The sequence below is a fragment of the Lepisosteus oculatus genome, chromosome 26, assembly GCF_040954835.1.
Source record: "Lepisosteus oculatus isolate fLepOcu1 chromosome 26, fLepOcu1.hap2, whole genome shotgun sequence".
Taxonomy (NCBI): Eukaryota; Metazoa; Chordata; class Actinopteri; order Semionotiformes; family Lepisosteidae; genus Lepisosteus; species Lepisosteus oculatus.
Window position 1 is genome coordinate 1,883,806 of NC_090721.1, and position 25,389 is coordinate 1,909,194.

General features: G+C 40.7%; 1 protein-coding gene across 2 annotated transcripts in view; it reads right to left on the reverse strand.

Annotated features, from left to right (window-relative positions):
- Window positions 1–25,389, reverse strand: part of tmem132e (transmembrane protein 132E) — a 229,873-nt gene that overhangs the window by 50,785 nt on the left and 153,699 nt on the right. For both annotated transcript variants that reach the window (XM_069184282.1, XM_015367846.2), the window contains one exon: window positions 11,920–12,844. In XM_069184282.1, the coding sequence (XP_069040383.1) occupies window positions 11,920–12,844 (925 nt within the window). The remainder of the gene's footprint in view (window positions 1–11,919; window positions 12,845–25,389) is intronic.

Here is a 25,389-nt window from a genome sequence, read left to right on the forward strand (position 1 = left end):
TCACAACCCTTACACACATTCATGAAAAAGAGGACAAAACTGAACCACTTACAGTAGTCTTACTTTAGCTCCTGGTACATCAAGGACAATAGTGAGATAAAAATGAAAAAAAAATGGATAAAAGAGCATTAAACAGTTAATGGGTATTTAGTAAAGGAAGGTCATATTTAACGTGTTGGAGTAATTTGAAGATAAAGGAAAGGTGATTCCATTACAGCATTTGACATGCCAGAGATGTAGATTTCCAGAAAGATACAGTTCCTAATAATAGTGTTAAGTATCAAAATAAGAACATAACATCATAAAGCTTAGGTAATATACTGTATGCATGTAGAAAACTAGTGGTGTACTGCAAAAATCAGTTTTTGGCCCATTGCTCTTATATTAAAGATTAAGACGCTGGTATAGTCAGCAAAACAGTTAGATGTGCAGCTTATACAAAAATAGTTGGGGGTGACAAAAACACAAGTAGTAGTAGAAAGGACATTACAAAAAGACAAAATGATTGTATTGGCAGACACTTTGAAAATTATATTAAATACTGATGAGTACAAAGTAATCCATGTAGGAAGCAGGAACATGCATTATGCATATTGCATGACTGAGTCTGAGCGGTTAGGCTGTGTACTGTACATAAAAGAGATTTGGGTATGCATGGAAATTCCTCTCGATACAATGCAGGGAAGCACTACCAATATCAAGCAGAATGACTGGGACCTCGCATGAAGGGTGGAATTTCAAAGAAAGTTGAGTTCAAGCTTTGAAACGAAAGGACAGCTTTTCAAATGTTCAAGAAAGAGCAATAAGAATGGTTAGTGGTGTCAGGGAAGTGCAATACACAGACAGGTTAAAGGAACTCAATTCCTAGAGTCAATAACAAAGGAGACTGGGAGAAGATTTGATTCAAGTACACTGCTCTGCAAAACACTTAAACATTCTGCATTGTCCCCCACTTACAGTATTAGTCTGTGATTTTTAATTCTTCCAATAGAAGTACAATTCTCCCACAGATTTTTTTTATGGTAACAGCTCTGAAAGAATTGGACAGATTAGGATCTAAAATCAGCAGTCTCCTAGGTTGAATTAATGAAGTGAATGGTGTAGAACACCATGAGACAATTTTATTTTATGGGTAAATGTGATAGTTTAATTACAACAACACTTCACATAGGCTGGCCATGTACTATACAATTTAACTTCTGATTAACGTTGTTGTGATCAGTTTGTGAAGATTCAGCTCAATGTGAATTAAAGATTGCTAAATGTCAGGAGCAAGCTAACTTACAAGATATACAGTACAGACAGGGTCAAGCGACTACTTCATTAACCCAAAGATTTCACATTATCTAGCTTTCCTACTTGCATCAATCTCTCCTGGTCTGATCTTTTGCACAGTCAAAAAAATGAAATGAAGTCAGTTTACTATGTGTATAGTCATGCATGTTTTTTTTTAAATAATTGTGTTAGTGCCCAGTTATCCATGAAAAAAGACACCAGTACACATTCCATTGCAAACAAAACACAAAGAACAATACCATTCAAAAAATGAAATGTATTTACGAAATCTTGTGCATTGTACTCAGTGAAATAAAATATTTTTCTACTGCACAGATGTAGCCACATTTTTTACTTTCCGGTTCTTTTTGTCTTTTTTGTTATTTTTTTATGTTTAAATTTTTTCTCTCAGGTTATCGTTAACCTTGAACTAATAAGCCTATGTAGGATTCTAAACTTCTATAGGGTATAGGATAGCTGTAACTGCAGCCTGAAGGAAGGAGCTATACAGTTTCAAAATGTTATGTGGCCCTTGGGGAAAAAAAAGTTTTCCCACGCCTGCTGTACATCCATCCATTCGCTAACCACGTCTTCCAATTGAGGGTTGGTGGGGAGCTGAATATGAGCCCTGTTACAGGTGCATGACTGCATTTGTACATATCTATGAGACTTACTGGTGTATACAAAGGCTGGGTTTGGTGTGCGACATTCACAATTAATCATCTTAAAGGAAATTCAGACTTCAAAAGGGATATACCCCTTATAAAATGTATAAACCGGTACTAATGGCAGAGCAGGCCAGAGGTTGTCTACAAAAGAAAGGAAACGGAAATAAACTGAACCATGTTGTGAAAGCAAATGCTAAGGACTGTTCTTCTCAAATGGCTTTGGATTGAAGTAAGTGTGATGGCTGCCCAAGGGACAGATCGAACTGCTCTCTGATCGGATGAACTTACACCAAACTCCCACATGACAGAGTTGCTGCACAGCTCCGCCGTATCCTCTCAGAATTCTAAGAGGGTCTAGGAGAGGGATGTGTGCGCTTCTGGAGATGTGCGTCTCTTCAGCTTATGGAAGCTGCCTAGCTGTTCTAAGTGATTCAGCTTATGTTTGCTTCTACTGGCACTCATGCAAAGAGTCTTATCTGCGGGCTTCAGGAGGGTAACCCTCTGGCACGTGGTGGAGAGAAGTGAGCTGTGCTGGACTACAGTATGTCAATCTGAATCTCCAAGTCTGGAATTACTGCAGGCTTTTTAATTGCCAATTCCTAAGTGAGAGACTGCCTCAGTCTGCATCTGGAAGTTGAGGATGACTTTCATTAGCCACTGCTTCTCATGGGAGCAAAGCGGAGGGCTTCTGACCTTTAAGGAGCTGCATGAAGGTGATAAGGTGGAAGAAAGCAGCGCTGACAGCGACGTGTGTGATACTGCCCATGACTGCGCTGCCCAGCTGCAGCTGTAACGGCTCGGAGGAACACGTGCGTGGCATGCTGTGGATTTAATGTGGCAGGCTCCCTTGTGCAGCCAGCCTGGCGTGAAGTCAAAAGTCACATGACATTTATTGGTATATCTTACCCGCAAAATTACTTAGAGGCCCTCTTAGGAACATTTTCCAAATCACACACATGGACTGGAAGCGTAACACAGCTGTGAGAAAAATCAAAGCGAAGCACACAGCCATATGTGGAAGCATGGCATACTGCATTCTGCGTGTTCAAGGCCGATTTCCATACATACCCAGGGAACAGCCTGAGTCCTGAGAGTACTACAGCAGTGGAGGGATGCTTAACCTTTTACTAAGGTGGAGCTAGATGTGTGACCTCTGGGATCCAAGTGAGAGATTCAGATCCTTATTTCTAAACATGATCACTTTATTAGTATTTAGAAAACAAAAATAAAAAAAACAACAAACCCGCTCCAGAGCAGAAGAAGTTTGTTTCTCAGAAAAAAAACATCACCCAAACAAAAACGAGTACAGTATAACCTGCTTTTTGTTCTATTTTGAGCTTTTTGAACTAGAGCATTTCCACCTTGATGGAGGTGAGGTTAAAAAAAATAAAAGGGTGTTCTTAATTAGCTTGCTTCCAGGAGGAATAACACTGTCCACAAAAATGTTTTCTCCAGCCAAACTCAAGCGTATAAAACACACCAAGAGGACAAACAAATAAATGCCTTCAAAGGCAATTAAAATGATGAGAATAATAATCATATGAATACTGCAAAAGTCAAAGTGTCATATTGAATCTGTTGGCTGTTGTATTGTACAGACCTACTGTAGGCAGGAGAGACAATCTGGATAGTAATAAGTGTGTCCAGCTTACCTCACTTTGCAATTGGCATTTTCAGTATGTTTCTGGGAGGTTGGAGGAACGTGGAGCACCTGCTGAAAGCCCATGCAAACTCTACACCACCAGGTACCTCCAGCCGAAATAGAGCCCAGGAACAGGCCGGGCATCAGCTGATTGTGAGCATTCTTAATAGCAAGCGATCACATTCATAACAAGCTGTCTAACTGCAATGACATGTGCCTCCTTATGGAAGAACCTGGCATCAGTGGAAGAACAATGGCATCACCAGGATTAATGTGTAGGCACGTGAAAGCTGGAGAAAATGTGACTGCTTCAGAAAACGACCTCCCCCCACACTCCATTTTCAAAGAGGGGAAACTGCTACTTATTTATTGAGAATGTTATTGCAAAATGCTTACAGTCACCATCTAGCTAGTACAAACGGATTGTATTTATTTTTTTGCAAGCAGCATAATTACTTCTAAGACCAGCCACTCTCCGTTTTCTGCTTGGCACAGGTTGCCCTGGCATTCATGTGTTTGCTTGCACTGCTAAGCCCAGCTTTGCCTCTTGGCTAAACAACTTCACACCAGTGTGTACACTAACAGAGAAGCATGTGATCCTAACGGGCTTGACAATGATACCCTTTCACTCGCTCTCGCTCAGGACAGCAGATGTGGGGGTGACGGCATGGCTTATACAACGCCTGATTGGGCTGTTTTCCTAATCTCTTCTGTACAGTTGATCAGCTTAAAACTCTACAGGAGGCAGGAAAGGCAGCACAGGTGAGGTTGATATAGAGTAGTACAGGTGGAGCTATGAAATGAGGTCTTCCTGCGAGTCTGTCTCAATATATGTAAGAAACTCCCAAACAGGTACACTATAAAAATGTATTTCTTATTTTTTGTGGTTCTTTCAAGTTCTCAAAGTGCCTTTGAATACAGCAAAGCTGCTTGCCAAAATCAAAGCATATCTTTGTATAATGTAACAGAGTGTAGTCGTCTTGTGAGGCGACTCTTACTCGTCATATACGATACAGGATTTTTCACAGTTGTTCTGGTTCTGAGCTTGAACGACCTCTGCGAGCTCGTGGGGATCTTCAATAGCAAACCTGATGAGCCTCAGGTGCTGTAGCTGCGCATTCCCACGTGCCACAGAGTAGGGAGTGCAGTGGGAGGTGTACTCCGCTGTCACATTATAAATGGATAATCTCATTTGAAGAACAAAAGAACACTAAACAACAATAATCCTAAAGTCTTAAGAAGATAATTGCCTTGTCACTTGATCTACTAGCATCAGTTTCCCTTTTCCCTTTTCTCTTTCATTAAAAAGCAATCAGACACTAAATCGCAAGACACTGAGTCCCAAATCATAAAATCTTTTCAGTCACTGGAGCACACTAATTAACTGAGGAAAGATCTTACTTTAATTTTACCAATAAAGACTGCTGTTCTTTTCACTGCAGAGGCGACGCTATGTCAAAAGAAAGGCTAGAAGTGCATTTATCAACACCTATCCAAAATATTCTTATTTACTTACATCATCACAGGTCAATCTTAACTTATTATTAGTTGTTTGTTTAAATGTGTTTAGTTTGTTTTGTTTTGCTACTAATGCTTTCACTTTCCACCTCAGTAAGGATGTTTAAGTTTTCTCTAATTGTATCTAAAAGGAAAAAATCATATTATGAATGTACCTGTTTATGGTTCACTTATTATGGTGTACTCTCAGGGGATATGCTACATATTTCACACTGATGTATCTACTGTAGTCTATAAGCTTTCATAAAGACCACTTTGGTCAAATCATCATATTTTTGCTTTCCAGTGGCAGTGCTTTTAATCAATAAGGATCACTCACTACTGCATAGAGATGTGTGCAAAGCCTTGGTCGTAGGACAATAAACGAATAAGAGTTTTGAAGGGGAAACACTTAATCCATGTGGGAAAAAATAACCCCCAGAGAAATGAGAGAGAGTCCCACTGGAAGCACACCAAGGGGATTGGCAAATAGGACACGTGGAGCTACTGTAAGGAAAAAAAAAATCACTGGACTAAAACGGAGAAGACGGGGATGGGCAGAGTAAAACAATCCTGCTCCATACGTCTAAGGAGGAAAAGCACATTAGCCGCTACCATAGGCTAATCAAATTTGCCCGACAAGCAGACTGATACAGCACTGCGCCCCTGAGTCACCTCAGTAGCACATGCTTAAATGACATTGTGTTGACTGACATTCACATAATATCTAGGCAAACAAGGGCACAGGATACATGGCTACTGTACAGCTGAATGGAAACACACACAGCTTGGTGTTGCCTTCCTAGACGGCAAAAGTGCATTGGAGCCCAAAGGCAAGATCGCCATGGAGAACTGGGTCAGCCAGCCTGGTGCTCTCATCTCAACCCCAACCGCTGTCTCCAGTGTACAGAATGTGATCACAGTCCACTGTCACTGATGGAGCTCCGAGGCTGCTTTTCAGAACTTTGTCTCCGTTTCAGGATAGGTGAAACTTCCCTGTTCCAGTTATTGTTTATTCCTTGAATCCAACTAACTTTCAAATCAGAGAGGACTTCTATAGCCCAAAAAGTAAAGAGTGATGCCTAAAACAAATGAAAATACACCTTTTCTGAATTAAATTCAACAACTGTCAAATCATGCCATGATTTTCAGGTGTCTGATTTCAGCTATTATTTTTTTTCTTCAAGAATAACATTTCTAGTGTTATTCTGTACTACGATCTTCTGAAACACAGAACGATGTGTTAAATACTGTGACTTGAATTGAAGTTAAAAATTCATGCTTCTTGGAAAATGGGCTCCAGGTGTGTGTGTGTGTGTGTGTGTGTGTGTGTGTGTGTGTGTGTGTGTGTGTGTGTGTGTGTGTGTGTGTGTGCTCTGCGATGGGCTGGTGAACACTGGTTCAGAATTTATTTGATGGGGCTTAAAATTCACCTTTCATCTCTGTTCTTGTGTTATGCATCCAGAATCTTGTGTAGCTTTTCTAAATTCTTTTCCAGGTGCTGTTGGCTAGTACACTAGAACAGCCTAATCACATAGTATGGCGGCTTTAACTATTATCTGAAATTCTAAACCATTGTTTTAGCACTCTAAAAGGGAATATAATCAAACATTCAAGGTTTTCTTGTCATGTACCTCTGTGCAAATCCAAATTACTGAGTAAAGATGACCTCTTCAAGGCAAAGCAATGTGAAACAAAATTAAATTAAACATAATTTCCCCGCTTCACAGTCAACACTGTAAGAGACAATTTAGTACCAAGCAATTATGGCTGAAGGTTGCCAGCGTTCATAGAGAACAACAATACAATGAAGTATATGCTGCTGTTCTTTTTCCCCATTACTCACCACGTCTTAAAAAAGCTTCAGCAGTTCAAAGTTAATTAAACAGCATGTAGTTTGTGAACAGTCCAGTTGCTCTCCCCTTGTAATTGTTATTCAAAAGGCAGATAAATTCACTTGACAGTCGGCAAAGCTTCTCAAAGTGGGGAATACAACAGCAGGCTTATTCCAGGTTACCAACCACAGAAAATGGATAGAAGAATGCATTTGATTATAGGACACTGCTTGTCAAGCAAATGAAGTCTGTCCCTTAAACAGCCCTTCTTGCCCAACATTACACCTCATAATACTGCAAGGTATAAAGAACTGCTAAACTCTTCAATTCAGGATCTATACAGATTTCGTCAACTGAAAATAATCTTTAACTATATTTACATAATCTTATCACTGAAGAGAGAAAAAGGATGTGACCATGACTATAACAGAGGATGAGTATTTTCAAAAGATTACAAAGTGTATTGCATCATCAAACCTCAACTGCATAGCAAATTGAGCATTGGGATTATCATGCATAACTTGATCTTAAGCTAACAGAGTTTCAAATAACCGTTAAAGTAAATTGTTTAGTTGGCAAAAATACGATGAGTGCAAAAAACTACTTCTGAATTGAATTCTATCATGCAAGATAATGCATTCTAGATTGTTCAGTTATAAACACATGCTTCAAGTCCACGTTATTACCGAGAACATGAGTTGCCAATGAGAATATGTAATAATGAATTCTTGCTTTTGATCAGCTCCAAATCAGGACCCAGTGAAACTTTGGGTGACACTGGAATGTTGCCATGGAGCTCACGTCAATGATGAGGAGAGACTGACCCACAGGGACCTTGATACAGCATATTTACTATTTACAGGTCCTCACTTTATTTTGAAATGTAGAACCCATTTTCCCAAAATAACCATATGGCCCGGAACCATAATGATGTTGCATCAGTGATGATAAAATTCTTGGGCGGCAATTCCCTCTGCAACACTTGCTGCATGACTGGTTGAGAAAGCAGCATCCCTGCGGTCTGCTTTAGAGTCAGCCATTCTTCCATGACTTTTAAAAAATGACCGATAAAGTAACACTTCCAGAGTCCAACTCTCTGAGCTGCACATTGGGCAAGACATTAAGTATATTCTTTCCAAGCAGCTCCTAACTGACACTGCATTATAAAAGTCACAGCCACATCTAGCATGCCTGGGACACGATCCAATATAGGAAATTACAAGGCCAGGCAATAAAAAAAAATCCAAATGAACTCCTGTAAAATGAATAATAAAACCTGGGTATATCAAGTAGATAAACAATGTGTCAGCAATTGTTTTTTCTTTTTGGGTTTTGCTTTTAAGCCACATACCACACTCCTAAATAAAAAGTTGAGATACAAAATCACAGTGCTTTCTAAGACCGTTCACTTCTTAGAAATGGTCTGTGGAATTAATACGCCAGTTGCACAGGGCTCCACAGGTTTGTTTTTTAGGAGGTAATAATTCCTTATGCTTGGAGGTAAACATTTTTATATCATGTCTAGTACTCAATAAAATGATGCATGCACTTTGCACTTCCAAAACCGGCAATACTACCGCCAGACAGTGAAGCAAGCCAAAAGGCTAGAAGCCCTATGACAGATTTCCAGGGTTTGCATTGACTATCTCAACATAGAGGGACATAAGAGCTTGTGGTGGATCTCCATTAGTCACACATCCTTTGGTTCAGTTCTCTTTGAAATGCAATAGCCTTAATAAAAGAGGAATAAAGGTCAGGGTTTCTGATGAAAAGAAGGAGGAAGGGGGGAAACCGTACTTCTGTCAGGTTTAATTCATATTTAAAGTCTTCCATTATTCCATTTTTTAATACTCCTTTTGAGAGAGCATTTCAACAGTGGGCTCCGAGCACTCTAATTCAACCCTCTATTGACATGCTCAGTTCAGGGAAGACATGTGTCTTCCTCTCTGAATACCAAGTGTGTTTCTATTGCTGCAAATGCCAGAGCTTAACTTACTGAGCTATTGGGTAAACAAGGCAGGCCAGAGAGCCACAGAGGGAATGGGCAGTGCTGACCTTTCTCTAGTGCTTAAACTTAGGCCACCAACAGTGCAGTCTATCCAGGGTAGACGGCTATAATACAGTTACTTGCAGACAATTGTTTATAATGACAATTGCTTGTCCTTGCATATTGGAAAGTAATTCCTCTGATTCTTGAGATAAAATGAAACATGGGGGCTCAGAAAGACGACGGAGCACGTACAGAATTCAACTTGGTAGAGGCACAGCTCCAGCAATGCGCCAGGAAATGTCAACTCCTTATGCAACATTCCCAGACTAAAGCAGTACTGGGGCTCCACAGGGGACTATCCTTGCTCCATTCCTGTTCACTGTTTACACCTATGACTTCAAGTACAACTCTGAGGCATATCATCTGCAGATGTTTTTGGATGAGTCTGCAATTGTGAGCTGTATTAGTGAAGGGAGGGAGGAGGAATATAGGAGCTTGATTACCAGCTCTGTTGAGTGGTGTCATCTTAACCATCTCCAGCCATACACCAGAAAGACTAAAGAAATGGTCATGGACTTTCAGAACAATAAGTCTGCGCTGAACCCTGTTTCCATCCAGGGTGAGGACATAGAGGTGGTGCAGTCCTACAAGTACTTAGGAGTACACCTGGATGATAAGCTGGGGTGGACTGTAAACACTGACGCCCTGTACAAGAAAGGTCGGTGCTGAATATTTTTTTAGGAGGCTCAAGTCCTTTGGTGTGTGTAGAACACTGCTACACATATTTTATGAATCAGTGGTGGCAGTGGCCATCTTCTACGCTGTTGTGTGCTGGGGCAGCAGCATCATGGCAAGAGATGTAAACGGACTCAAGAAACTCATCAAGAAGGCTGGCTCTGTGTTGGGGCTGAGCCTTGACCCCCGAGAGGTGGTGGCTGAGAGGAGAATGCTGACCAAGCTAACAGCCATCAGGAACAACGCCTCTCATCCACTACATGGGACTGTTATTCGACACCAAAGCACTTTTAGTAACAGACTGCTCCTGCTACAGTGTTCAAGGGAACGTTTCCGCAGGTCCTTCCTCCCGGTGCCTGTCAGGGTGTATAACACTGCCCTAGGCTAGGACTGTTTGCCCTTCATTTGCTCATCTATGGACAGCATGTTGTACTAATGTACTTTTTTGGACACTGCACTACTGTACTGTTTATACTGTGCTACTTTCAATCTGTATGTACCTTTGCGCATTTTGCACATACTTTATTGTCTTACAGTGACTCTTTGTATATTTTGCATACACCTAACTCTATTGATTTTACTTTGTATTGCTGTACTTATTTTAATTTTTCATCTAATCTGATGTCTGTTTTTGCTTGTCTTGGGCTGGGCTACTGTAACACCTCAATTTCCCCTCAGGATCAATAAAGTCTTATCTATCACAATGTGGCACAAACTATTCCAGATTTTCTGTGGAGTGGAGTACTATAGTAAATGTTTCTCTGTAAACCCACTGCAACATTAATAATGTAAGCACTCTTAAACCAGTTCATCAGGATTATTCTGAAAGCATCTTGATGAGGTCCTAGGATCAATAACTTCCAAAGCAGCCAAATGCTCAACAGGGAGCTGAATAGCTTCTTTTCATTTGTAACCTTGCTCTTATTCTTGGGATGACTCTGACAATCAAATATTTGTCTCTACCACAACTCTGCAAGAGGCCAAGAAGATTAAATGCTACAAAAACTTGAAGGCCATGTTGATTAAAAGCTCTGACATAAACATGGTATGTTGTAGAGCATCATATTCAGTGGAATTAGCCAAGCCATTATCAATAATGGGGCTAACAAATTTTCAGTTTGTGTTCAAATAAATACCAACTCTGGTGTCTATTTCTGTGCAGGCACCAAAGCTCTGTTAAATATGCATACATGGTTCATTAGCTTGCACTCAGCAATGACACTAATTAATTAGCAATTCACAGTTAAAAGCGTAACGGAGCCTGTTCCCGTACTTCTTAATGAGTTATTGAAGTCTAATTAATTCACGCTTAACTGCTAAACTGAAGTCTGAGCGCAGATGAAGTTTCCTTTACAATTAAAAAGACACCGTGTTTATGAAGCGTTTCCCTTCGTCATGGGTGAATGCAGAATGATATTAGAGATAATTCACAGCTCGCCACTTTCCTCTAGATTGATATGCATATTCAGCAGTGGTGTTTTAAACTGGAACTCTGAACTTTTGTAGTAGGCCTAAAAAGAAGACAACATTGGAACATCAGGTAGAGCCCTGTGGCCGCAGTAGTCTCAAAGCCACTTCAGCACTAATTCAAAATTTAAAAGGACAGATCATAAGGATTTTAAGTTAAGCAGTTTCAAGTAATATACTCTGGAGAAAGCATTTTTCTTGAAAGCCTGAAGTTATACTCTTCAAGTAAGATGAGTGCCACTCTTAACTGGCAAGTTTTTGTTATTCAACTGTGACATTCATTTTAGCCTTTTCAATTTAGTAAAAATACAAGATGGTTCCATTGTGATGGAAACTGGGATGATTTGATATTGTTTGACCCAACGTCGTGTGGAAAACTCTCAGTAAACGTGCCTGTAAGGACAGTCGCATCTTAAGCAAAACAACCTATTCAGCCTAAGAAATGCTTTGCTGAAAACTGAAAGTGAAAAGTCTCTTAGCTGATTATTACCATGTTTATGGAACAGTTCTGTTTTTTTGTATCTCATGTTTCTGTGCAAATATGATTATTCTCCCAACTTAAAAGTGGAAGGTGTAATAGGAACATTTCATAATCATCTATGTGACCTCCTGAACTAAACCTTGGTTATCTTCCACCGCATGCTGGACTCCAGCTCAGGGATACAGTCCTGCTGCCGTATGTGAACGTCTAGATGTTTGCATCCCAGCATTGTCCCGAAGAGAATGGGACAGCATTTCACAGCCCCTTAATTCTAGCATAGCCTAGCAGATTTGTCAGAATTTCAAACAGAGGCTTGTGTCGAGACTTACTTGAGAATAAACTGGTCAACAGTAGAGTTGGGCACCAGGAACAGGCTGATGCTGAGGATTTCTCCTGGCTTCAGCGGTTTCTCCGGCAGTCGTAGGAACATGTTCTTGTCCAGCTGCTTGTCCATCATCATCTGCTCCTGGCTTGGCTGGTAGAGACTGATGCTCCCAATGCGTAGAAGAGGGTGCTGGGTGGGCATCTCTCCTCGGAGACCCCCTGTCCCCCGACGGGGGGAGTTGTCTCCACACTCCCCGTTCCCATCAGGGTCATGAACCGTGTAGTACAGCTCAGCCTGGAGGGTCTCACCACTCAATTCAAGTCCTTCCATGACCTTCCTGCGAGCCAGGGGGGCCACGTTAATGTTGAACCATGTGCCCGGGAGCTCCAGCTGAGCCAGGCAACGCGCCAAGTCCCCCCGGAGCCGACATGAGGTCTTGATCTCCCGTACGTCCCGGAAGGCATGAAGCCGCACGCAGGGCAACTTGTCCACCACTTTGAAGTCATCCCAGTCTCGGCCGGCGATGTAAAATAGCACCTGGACAACGGGGTTGCTGGAGAAGACCCTAGGCTGGACAATAAAGGCCCGGACCTTCCAGTTGACTGTTAACCAGCCAGGGACTTCCAGCGGGCTGGAGGGCTGCAAGAGATCTCTGGAAAGGATCTGGTCCTGAGCAAAAGGCCCAAATGTGACATTGACAGCTGGAAGCTCCTTGGTCTGAAAAACCACAAAGCTTTCGGACCGCTGCAGGGGGTGGCCGCTCTGGTTACCCTGTGGAGCTTGGCGTGTCTCCCGCAGAAAGAAGGCGAGCTGGGTGTTGGAGAGCTTGAAGCTGGCTGGAAGGTACACGTTAGGAGGGCTGGTGGTGGCAGAGGTGGCGGAGGCACCGAGAAGAGCATCAGAATTGGTGGGTAGCACTTTGCTTGCCACTGCAAAAGGATGAGAGAAGCAGAACACTCTGGTTAGACAACCGGGGTGACTTAAATTCATCCAGAAATTTCATCAACTTAACAGCACAAAAAAGGACTGTGAAGATGCAGAATAAAATTAGTTTGGTAGTAATGCCCTTACAATTTAACCTTGAAGACTAAACTGCTAATTATACAACCAGCCTACCATCTATGCTGTGCCCATTTGCTCCATTTGAAAAATATAATACAGGAATGATCTCTATCCCCCGAGTTCCCAGGACACCTTTAATGTAATCAGTTCTTTAATATTTTAACTGCTCTATAGAGGGCTCTGTAATATAATAAAGCATCTGGCTGGAATAATGTCCACCACTGTAATAGACTGTAAAGACCAGATATTGGAGGAACCTCTAGGTCCAAATTCTTTATTATAATTTTACATTATGCTAAGAGTCCTTCAAAATCTTTGACAACAGATTTGTTTGGATTATAGACATTAAGGGAGAAATAATTAACACCCCATGACGTACCGTACAGAAAAACATGCACAGTATAAGCACAGTGAAGTATTTGTAGTCGGTTTTCAGAGAATGTAGTAAATAAAATCCAAGGAAAACAGTAGGTTTTTTTACTCTTGATCACCATAATATCTGATCTTGATTCCAAAGAGCTACAGTATCTGCTCCATTACCACTGTTTCCTTGCTTCCACACGTAACAGAGCTCATTTGAGCCTTGTTTAATACAAACTGTAATTCTAAAAACACAATAAAGCTACCTGAACATACGACATAATCCAGATGAAGTATAAAAAAAATGAAGTATTGTGGCCATTTGTCCAGCTATAGCTGGAAGTATCAAACTCCCCCATATTACTGGCTTATACTGACCTTTACTAATAGAAGCTGTCTGGTATATCACATTGCCAACTTATTTCATAAACAAGGAATGAATGTCACTGGTCATGTGTCTTGGGCATACAGCTGCAGCTACTGTAAGATTTTTGTGCAACCCTTCATGTCAAGCAGACTGCAAAAAACAACATGAGCCAAAAACTTTTACCGATCCCATGTGCCTCAGATCCTAAATTACAGGCTATATATGGGTGGCCAGTTGGAAAACCAAGCTCAGTTAAATCCTTATAAATAATTATGATTCTGTCTATGCTAGACTCACCACCACTCCCCTCCCACCATCGTGTTTTCTTCTCCAATAACACCCATGTCTCACCACACCTACGGTACTCAGTGGCAGACTGCAATCACTGGCCTTTTTCAGCCACACTGAGAGGCCTCAAAGGATATTAACACCGCGGAAAAAAGCGTTTATCTCCTGTGCTATTTATCTTCCTCCCACTCAAAAGTGTTGAGGCAGACTCTGTGGTCTCGGAGCTCAGGGGCTCCTGGACTCCAGGTCTCAGGAGAGATGAGGTAAAGGTCTTTGATGAATGAGCTTCCCCTTGTCTTTCTCTTCACAGCCCCTTGAGAGATGGAGACAGGGGTAGGGGCTGAAACACTGAAAGAAGGGGTGGAGTGGATTGGGGGGGGTGGGGGGCTTCTCGAATTTCCAATTGTAGGTGCGGTCAGATAAAAGGAGACTGCACCAGGAAAAAGGAAAAACTCACAGGCAGACCAGAACATTGTAGGCGTACAAGGAATTTAGATGATACTTTTGGCCTTCATTGTTTGGAACTCATGACAACCATGGTGGTTTTAGTGCGTGTTTCTGAACACATTTAGGGGGTTTAGCTTTCTTACCCGAGAAGAATGATGAAAGAAACAAAAAAAAAACAGGTATAGGTCTATTCCACGCTGACAAGAAAAGACCCAATGTGTGGGTGCACAAAAGCAAAAAAGACCTCAAAAGTCTTGAGATCATCTGCGTGAATAAGGCGTAAAAGGGACCTTTATTTCCACACCTTCAATCTGCAGCACATTTCACATGCCATTAGGCTTATGTTATTGTGCACCTGAAGCTGAAATTGGTGTTAAGATTTCATGAGGAGAAGAAAAAATACTTTTTTTATAACCAGACATAAATAACGCATTGTTGCTCTTGTTCTTTACATCAATATTATGTATAGAAAATTAAAGACTATGAACATAATTACATTTCTCTAAAGGATGTTAGCCAAACTGAACTTTGTTTTCTTCAGATATGTACAGTATACTGTATATACTGTATACACTTTCACATGCGGGGTTCAAAGTTATTTTTTTCATGATTCAAGACAGACCTCAGCCATCTGGTGCTTCTAAAATAAATAAAAGTGCTAAATTAAACCACAATGGTTGTTATTTGTTCCCTTTAAGCACATAATTGATCTATATTGATGTACAGTACAAACTATTACAGTATTGCAAACCTTGGGTTATTACTCAACAATTATAAGCAAGAATAGGTTTTTGAGAGTTAAAGATCTAAATTCATCAGTCAGATTTTCTGACATCATTTTAGGGTGTTTGGGGGGTAAAGGGGTGTTTGAGGATGATGCGGGAACACTTGGTAAAATAAAGGTGCAAAACGGAGCTGCTCAAACAACGTCATAATCTCAGCTGTGGATGACTTAATACTTTTATTGCTCCTGCAAGCCACTCCATTAGAGGACACATTAGAGGCTCAAATATCTTTTCAGTCTCGGAGCATGTAATGTGCACTTCCAGTTGCCCATATAGATCACCATCACATTTCCGACACTGCCTCCGGGTTTCCTTCTGGCATTATCCCGATGATTTACTGAATATCTTTAGTGGAAATGCTCTTTACTTATTGTTGAATGGGGAACAGGGCAGATGGCAAAATAACCTGACACTGTACCCCAGCCAGCTTCCTGTAGAGCCTCTGGGATATGAAAGCTGGCTTTCCCTCGATTCCTACTGCACAGCCAAACACTAATTGTTCCTTTCTCAACCCCCAGAGGTTTTCTAATCAATCTTCAGCTGACCTTCAGGGAAACATGAAGATTGCATGGGAACCACTCAAGAGGCACATCTCCTGCACAATGTCTGGCCTCCAAAGGAGGAAGCTTCATACTCTACAACATCTTCAAAAGACAAAAATATACTCAGCATTGTTGGAAACGCCGTCATAATCCGTCTTCATCAAGGCCGCAGCAGTGCTAATGCACAGGAGTGCACCCTCTTAACGCTGCTAATGAATACTCCTTAATATGCCTCTAAAACTCTTTTTGCCATTCAGACTTGGCACAATCCACACGAGTGCTTGTGTGTGTTAAAGTGCATGAGGCTTCCTATCTCCCAGTCTCTTCTGAGTATTTAAAAAGGAGCTCCCTTTGTAACCAAGTCAAAAAGGCAAAATGTCTGATGCCAATCATCTCTTAAAAACAGAAAAACTTCATATGGGTCTCTCCCTTACTCTGTACACTGTTTTTCGTAGGAATTCTAAAAAGGCAACGTACTCTAATTGTCCCATTAAGCATTCAAGTAAATACCTCCCAGTTTCTCAGATCAAGCTCTGCATCCTGTCTCTCAACAACAAGGCACGAATCTACTGAAACCAGCGTTATGACTGAATTCAAGATAAATGAAAAAGATTAGCAGGAAATCACAGAGCAAACTGCAGGCAAGTTCTTCACAATATTGATTGTTCTCATGTGCCACAAACAGTGTTTTTAAGCATGTCAAATGGATTTGTTATGGACTGCACAGCTATGTGTTCTGAGTCACAGGAAGAAAAATTGAACCGTCATTTAATGTTATGCTGTAGATGTTAGATTGTATGCTTTAAAAGGATAATCTTGATTTTCATTATATTCATTTCTATAGAGATTTTCCTGTCAATACGACTGTTGTGAGTCACAAATATGACTTTTTTTTCTACTGTATATAGAAATCACACCTACTGGTGGATGTGATTATTCTCTGTATTTCGCTGCCTATTTCTCTTGCCAAAGAGAAATGTTAGCAGGATTAGAGGGAGTGAGACTGTTCCTAGATATCTTTCAACAGTCCTTTACAGCCAAGGACATAAAAAGTCCCTTTATATGTTTCTCATTACTTTTCCACATGTAATCCGTGTTTAAGGGACGTAAATACACTTGATGAAGGATATCAACGTAAACCATCCTCCTCATGCTTTTGGCTGTTGTCTCTTCAAAAGTCTTCATTTACATTCTGAAAAACTACCACACACTTTAGTACAATACAAGCTAGGAATACACCATTGCTTTATTATTATTTTAAACGATCTCTACATGCAGCCACAATCCCTTATGTTCAAGTATGCCAAACCAATCATGGTCTTGGTGGATGCTCCACCTGCCGCTGTGTGAGGGAAGTCAAAGCAGCTGTGAAGGATGATGGGGAGGAGATGGCGATGGAGAAGACAAGGGTCAGAGAGAAGGATCTGATACTCCATCAGACTATCCAAACTCTTTGTACTGAATTGTATAGGATACTGTAACAGAGGAGGTGGCAGCAAAGTAATCAAAGGAGGTTAAAGAGGTGGAACTCTGGGAACATTTTCAAGCGCATCACAATGATCAGTTAAGGGGTTGTCATAACCAGGCTCCTAATGGATAAGGCTGGTTCAAACCTTGCATAATGAAAGCCAAACACAAATCAACTAGAATTAGTGAGGAAAAAGCTGCTTGCATTTCATCTTAGCTAATGGGACCACATGCTTTCTCCCTATGTAGAGTAAGAGAAAGGTTAAAACCAAACAGACAATCAAGCCTGGGAATCCTTTCACAACTATAGCTTAAAAAAAAAAAAAAACAAGTCCAGCAGCTAACATCTACCATTTTGCATGAAACTAACTTAACATGATTTATGAAAACCTACTTTTTTCTTTTCAAGGACACAATTTGGTGGATTTAGCTAAATTTGCAGCCTTTGTTTTAAATCAAAAACTGCCAGCTGTGATGAATAGCCAAGGAGCAGTTCCTCTCCAGCTTCTGGCTGCTCTCTCACCTGTTCATTGCTTGCTGTTTACTCTCCACCTTGGGGCTGTTTTCATTTCTCACTACCTGGGTGTCAAGATGAAGAAGTCTTTGATTGCTTTTAATGAAGACTCTCAGACCAAAGAGAGTGCAGGCAACCCATCAACATGACAGATCGCCAGACCCTTGTGGCTCAGACAAAAATATTTAGATATAGGCAGATTTCTGCTCTCATTCATTTCAGCATTTCACAATCAAACATCAGTGCAGTTTTTAAAATTTATGACCTGATATTGTCAAAAATAAAACTAAAACAGCATTCAGTGAAGAACTAGGCAGAAGTTTGGATTAATGATGTTGCACTCAGTACCAGCCTCTTCACAGAACAAAAAGGACAATAAAAGTAGTCAAAGATCCTGAAAAGCTTTTAATGCTTTTTGACTGCAGTAGATGCAGCTATTTCTTAAAGTTACTGAATGGCTCTGAGACCTGGTCTGAAAGCATCAGAGGGGAAATGGGACTTTAGCGAAGATGATTTTTCATTCTCAAAAACGAATGTTTCAAACCAACAAGTGCTTTAAAATCTAAATTGAAACTAAGCTTGGAACTGAATTAATTTAAACCCCTTTTGATTCATTGATTTGTTCATAGTTCTTTCCTAAACACTAAACATTGTCTTCCTAAAAACATAACACACATCAAATAACAAAACCAGACAAGCAGTGAAGAATGCCTCTAAGAATACTCAATACAGCTGAGGAGAATTAGTTTGTGCAACAATGATTTTGAATACAAGTCCTTACAAGTAGAGTTCCCAGTAGGAAATTTGAAATGAACGTAACAACATCCAACAATTGTCTTCTCATACTATTTGAATATTCCTGTAAGTACTGTGTGAGACATTTCAGAAGTCATCCTGTCAAAAACCAGTAGTCAAAAACTTAGCCTACCCGCTAATGATAGATAATCAGCTACTCTTTAACTGCCTGCTTAACGAGGGGCGATGGTGCAGCTCCCAGTCTCGAGAGGTCTGAGTCCTCTGGGGTTCATAATACCATATCTGATCTGATTTGCTTAACTGAACCAAATATCTCAATAAGATGTCAAATTGGCTGTTTCTGGGTCTTAATCAGTTGCTAACTGAAAAGCAGTCCTCAATGACTACATTTCTCATCTCAAATCAAGAGGAAGATTGTCCAATCCAGGTTCTGGAAGGCTGGTGTGTCCACAGGTTTCTAAGTCCCTCTAAGGTCTCTTTCCTCACCCACTAATAATAAGCTAATACAGTAATTAGTGGATTTAGAGCTGAGCTGGACTGTGCTTCTATTCTTTGCCTCCAAAAAGCATTTTAAAACAGTATGTATCCTCATCTATTGGCTGTGGCTGCTGCACTGAGCTTTCCTACCACAGAGAGACACATTCCAAAGAAAACAGCACCCGGTGGCACACACGGTACCTGAGAAGTTCTCCATTGTTATCTCGGACTGACAGCCAATCATATTTTTAATCATGTTCCATCAGGTAGTCTAAGTATGGGTATGACCCAGGGTTGAACTCTCAGTGAAAGAGCCTAATTTGTTTATTTCAACAGCGATCGACGAGCACCCGTGCTAAGACTGTCTTAATCAGAGCTCTAATGATCACGGAGATGACACTTAACCTTTCATGTCTGTCTTGGCTGGGAGCTATCGTTGTCGTTTTTGTTCAGCAGTCAATGAAATGCCTACAAGCTCCTATCGGCCACTTAGACGAATAGGCTGGTCCCTGACCTATACAGTAGCATACTGTTTTGGAGTATCCTTCTCTCAGTCTTGGCACATACTGTCATGAGACTCTTTTTCGGCCGAACGCTGAAGCAATGAGCAAGAGAGTGGGACAAAGCCAATATAAAGTGAAGATGAAAGAAGATTAATTTTTAAATAACCAGAACTGTTTCAATTCCCCTGGTGCTTTCAAAATATTAATTATAAAGCGTAACATTGGGATGACTATTTAAGCTCTTTCTCACTCTTGTGTGGAATTTGTATCTGTATTTAACAAAGCCGTGTGTGAACAGATAAAGGCACAGTTGTGACAAGAAATAATAAAAACACAAAAAGAATAATTTCCCTTTTATTATCAGGTATTTATTACATTATAAAAACAACGGTGATCTTAAAGTCAAGTGATCTTTTCATTTTAAATAAGAAGTGAATGCTTTCCCTGCCATCTTAAAGATAACACCGTAATAGAGAATTGTGTAAGCAGATACAATTTGAAATATTTGGTGTTGGTTTCAGTGCTTGCAGAACTCTTGAGCTAATGGTATCAGCTAAAGCCTGAATCCATCAGATTCCAGGAGAGCTCTGTAGTCTCGGTTCAATTTCAGGAGCGTAAACCCTGTCATTCAATCTTAAGCCTCAAGCAAACAAGGCTGCCAAAATGTCTGGTATTTTTTTCTTTTTCTTCAGCCAGTGTTAAGCAACTGAAAGGGTCAATGTTTCTTTACTTTACAGTTCAAACCTGGGCTGATGCTAACCCATTGGAAATGCTACAGCATGTAATTAACCCACATGCAAACATACATTCTCACAACAAAAATAGCTCTAGTAATCAACAAAAGGTAATATATAAATATTAAATACAAGTAGTATTTCCACGAGTAGTGGAAAAAATAAACATCTCAGCTGTCGTATTTAACAGCACATATGACTGTACCTATACAAGCACAAAAGTGAGTTAATGTACGCATCCTGATTAAGAGTAAAAGAGAATAAGAATTTGTTTAAATTCTAGACGCGCCCTACCCTTCCTTTGAGAAAATGATTATTTTGCAACAAACTTTGTGAAGTGCCTAGTGTGGTCTTGCCACTTGTTGCCTAGTAACTGAATCCTAACATCTCCCTCGAACCCACACTCGAGTGAAAGACCCTTTTTCACTTCACAATTGACATTTGAATTCCAAACAGGCTTAAGAAAAAGACTCCCGTTCCTCCAGCAGTAATAGACTGCCACCGAAAAGAACCTTGTCTGCAGTCGACTGACAAATTCTCATTCTCCTCTCTGTCTCTCTCGCGCGCGCACACATACACACATACACAAGTGCTGTAACGCACAGATTGATTTCACTTTGGGAGTGCTTAATGAGGCTGGCAAAAGAAAGCAATACAGATGGGTACAGTCCAGAGGGAGCTTTAATGAGCCCATTGGCTGAAATGGAGCCTGCTTAGTGTGATTAATGATCACTGGTCAAAAGCATAGGTCCACTTGCACAAGCTCCTCTCCATTCTCTTCAATTCCATGACTTTTTGCTCTCCAACCCATTTATCCCACTTGTTTGGATAGGTGGGTTCATATTTAAGAGGAGAGAAAGGGTGTAGATTCTTAATAGCTGCATCTTACAGACAATGTGCCACATTAGAACGACAGTTATTTCCCCCACAGTTGTCACCTCCTTATTTCAATATGTTGACTGCTTAGAAGCAACGTGTGGCAGTTTACACAAGCCACGCAAAATAAACGCGGGACTGCGCTGTTCACATAAACTATCAAACAACATTAGACTGATTGTTGACACCATTTTTTCCTCACAAAGATCTGACACTGTTTTTAAGCTTCCCTTGAGATTAAGTCAAGATGCAATTGTCGGTGTAATGAATCGGAATTTCAAACGTCTGTTTTGCCTTCAACTGCTGTTTTGATTTCCCTTGGATAGAACATAAAACATTTCTATTTTACAACAGAAAAACAAATTTTCTATTATCCTACACAAAAGCACAGAAGACCCTTTTTTCCTTGACTAACTGCAAATGATGACTAATAACTGTTATGGCAATAAAAGTAAGATGCAAAAATTAAATTACAATTAAAATAAGACAATTCTTTAAAACGTCTTATATAGCGCCATCATCATTTTTTCAGTTTTACCAAATAAGAGTTAAAAGAACAATGCTCTTCAGACTAATGTGTCTACACAAATATAACTACGTGCAGAAGTACATTCAGCACGCATAGATGTACCCACTAATGACCAGGAAACAAGAAAGGCCATCTTTGTTTGCACCCTGGGTTCTGCAGCATGGCTATTTGTTTCCCGTCTCTATGACAACAGGTGCAAGAAAAAAACACCATGAAAGCAGAAAATCACCACGACAACCAGCTACAGTGCCAGGGGAGGTTGTGCCAATGAACAAGTAGCGCTCAAGAAAAGGGGCACCCCCACATAACTTTCCACCTCTGCCAGCCCAAAGGGCACAATGGTGATTCTAACATTTATACAATTTATCCCAACATGACTGATTACAGTGGGTAGAAACCACCCCAAACCCTTCCCAGACTGTTCTGGGTGAACATTTTCCCCCAGTCTGCGTTAAACTGTCATGGCGGACGCAATGATCTCCTTTTTGTTTTGATGGCCAGAGTCATAAATATGTAGGTGTTGCAGCGGGCAGATGGGCAGGCAATTGAGTCAGAATAATCCTGGCACCACTATTTGAAAAGGAGATCCTGGGGACATGAGAGAATATCTAGTGAGATGCAGGTTTCATTTCACTCCTTTAGCAAATAAAGAGCAAGCTCCTCTGCTGGGGGTGAAGGGAATTGGCTTTGTGAATGTTACAAGAATTACAAGGGAGATAAGACTCAGCACCAGCTGTCAATGTGAAGTTTTTCCTCACCTCCTGGACTTTCTGTATCCCACTGGCCAGGAGATGTACTCTACTGTAGAAAACACCAAGCCGATAAAAAGGAAGAGAGGCATCAGTTGTTAGGATGCTACACAAGAAACCCAAACCTGAGACCTCCAAACTCAAAACAACAGACATTTGTGGGTTCCACAAATAAATATTATTTCATTGTGTTCTTCTTTAAAATTCACAAAATGTTACCCATTTCCTTTTTGAATTAATACAATATGAGAGAAAATGAAGGGGTTATGAGGGACTTGGATCTGATCAACCTCAAATGCCAGGAGGCAGCAAGAAAATGAAATCCGTACAGTGGTCTTTACTAAGTATGTCTCATCATCTGAGCAAAGCATAAAATCTGCACTGATTTGTATATAATGTGTAAAACAAAGAAGCGCTCCAAATACAAACACCATCGAACAATATCAACTATAAGTATTAAAAGGAAATGGAAATTTCACATTAAAATACCTTTTCTGCCAGCACTAAATCAAAGCCATGCTACGTGAAAAGAGAATATTCCTTTCTGCAATATTCAGAAAATGCCTGTTTCACTAAATTACAAATCACACATACACACTTTCTTTATTGCACTCAACTTATTAAAAATAATAATAATGGTAGTAATTTGATTAACGCCGAATTATCTTCCTTTGTCCTTGGGCTCGTTATTGAGTAAGATCTTGCTGGTTATTTTACCTTGGGGCTACTTTCAGCTGCATCGTACCGCTCAGAGATAGTCCTTTTCTGAAATACTTTTTAAATGAACCAAAATTGCTAGCAAATCTCAGATATTTATCACCTAAGTGGGTGCTTTCCTCACTTTTGTAGAGAGAAAAAAAGATGTTTTTTTTGCCAGCACATAGATTGAAACCATAAGCCGATGAAATGACTACCCGTCTCACAAGAGTGATTCCGTGGTCATTAACTGTCCGGGTGAATTGGTGTGTGAGGTGCACATGAAAGACTAGGACAGTGTGTCACAGAGAGGCAGAGTTGTGTGAGGGGACATATGTGTGATTATTGATGATTAAATTAGCTCTGACATACATGCATGAACAGAAAGAAAAAAAAAGGAAGCCGGTTGATTAGATTTTTTAAAGCAGAGCACAATGGGAAGACGTTTTCCCCATTACCGGAGCTCGTTAGCTCTGTTGTCTGCCAATAGAATTGGCCCATTGAGTGAGAATCAATCTCATATTGAAACAGTCAAGAGGGATTCCTAGGGGAACCTAAGGAGCTTTTGCGACACAGCTGTCAGACCCTGCTGTGCAGCAGTCTGTAAAGCAACAAGGGCTAGAAAAACAGCACAACTGGGCTCTCAGGACAAGCACAGCCATGAAGGTGAACGTCACTGTGTGCTTCTGGGTGCACCCGAACACTTGTTTGGCAGTGTTATCACATTACTGGTGGGGAGTTAATACACCTCTGTGGCTCAAGTTGAGAGCAGAATGTAGGGTGGGCAGCTTACCAGAAGCAAGGTCAAGGTGTTTAGATTTATGGGGCAGGCAATACTGGAAGTGGGGTTTAGGTGGTACTGTAGGTTTGACTATAAAGCAGTGATGGCCAAGGGGCTTTAATTAGGTGCTGAAAGAATATCATTCAGAGAATAGGGACTGTTTTCCACGGAATGTGGAAGCAGCGCAACCTAGTAATTTCAGCCATGAAACCATGGAGAAATGTGGTTTATTAAGTAGAGCAGAGAGAAAGTAAGGGTCATTTGTTACAGTTCAAGAGCTGCAAGGCACTGTGCCCTTGCATGTGGATGGGAAATGAAGCATGGTCAGGCAGTTAGAGCTCTAGCAAATGGTTGAGTTCTCTGAAGTTTCCAACAGCTGAGCAACAGCCTTTTAAACTATGCTCCGGAGGATCAAACTACAATTGTGCTGTTCAGTTGAGGAAAATAATATTCTCTTATACAGGAGCCATTCATTTGGGAAAAACCATAAGAAACCTTCACAAATTCCAAATAAGTAACCAGCATGATGTGCAAGTCTTATCATAATAAAAAGTTTTAAACTCAAGAGCCATGTCTAGATTGTCAGTTGTGCTTTTAATTGGAATAAAACCTGCGTTATAACTGCCACCCTCAGCTCCTCTCCCCGCCTTCCCAACCCTTTCTAACACTGATGGACACATATTCTAAAGGGAGTCTGACCCCCTGACCACAGGGCTATTGTAATCCTGTCATTATGTAAATGGAATCAGCCACCTGTCACTATTCAAGCACGACACCCTTGTTTCTGCCATTAAATAGCTAACTGAAGATGTCAGACATGTCCTGCTCACCAAAGAGCCTGACAGGCAGCTTGTGGCAGCACCTCTTCGCCATGATCTGTTTAGAGAGGCAAAAGCTGTTCTTTTTTTACAGGATCTCTGAGGCCAGAAAACACTTATGCATGGCTGTTCCCTGTCTCTCGAACGTCATCTGCTTGGCTGTGAACGAACATGGTGAGTGGTGATGGTTATAGCATCATAGGGTGTGAACAGGCACTGTGAGACTTTGAAAGATGTCACCAAAATGCAATCCTTATCGTCATATTTGAGAATGTCTGCTCAGGGGGTCCTCCTGCCTTATTTTCACTTGGGCCTGGATGAATTTAATACCCACAGATGAAAATACTGTGGAGGAAAATACTGCATAACACAAAATACACCATTATAATTCTCCAATAGACATACAGCCCTATTATCTCCTTCATCTCAGGTTAATGATTGGGATGGTACACTGAAATTCTCTAATGACTCAAAAACAATTTAAACTAAAGCTCTCAGACTTTGCACATTTATTGCAAGGCGTGAGATAAGAATACCTTTAAAGGCAGGCAAGGTAAGTGTCTCTCTAAATTATCCCTTTGTCCCCCTGCAATACATAAGCATCCAGTCTAGAAAGTAGTCCAAATGTACCTTCTGAGATAGACTGGGATGCGGCAACTCTTTTTTTGGAATAAGATCAAGGTCTTTAGATGGATTGGTACTACAAGATTGTGAGGCAAACAA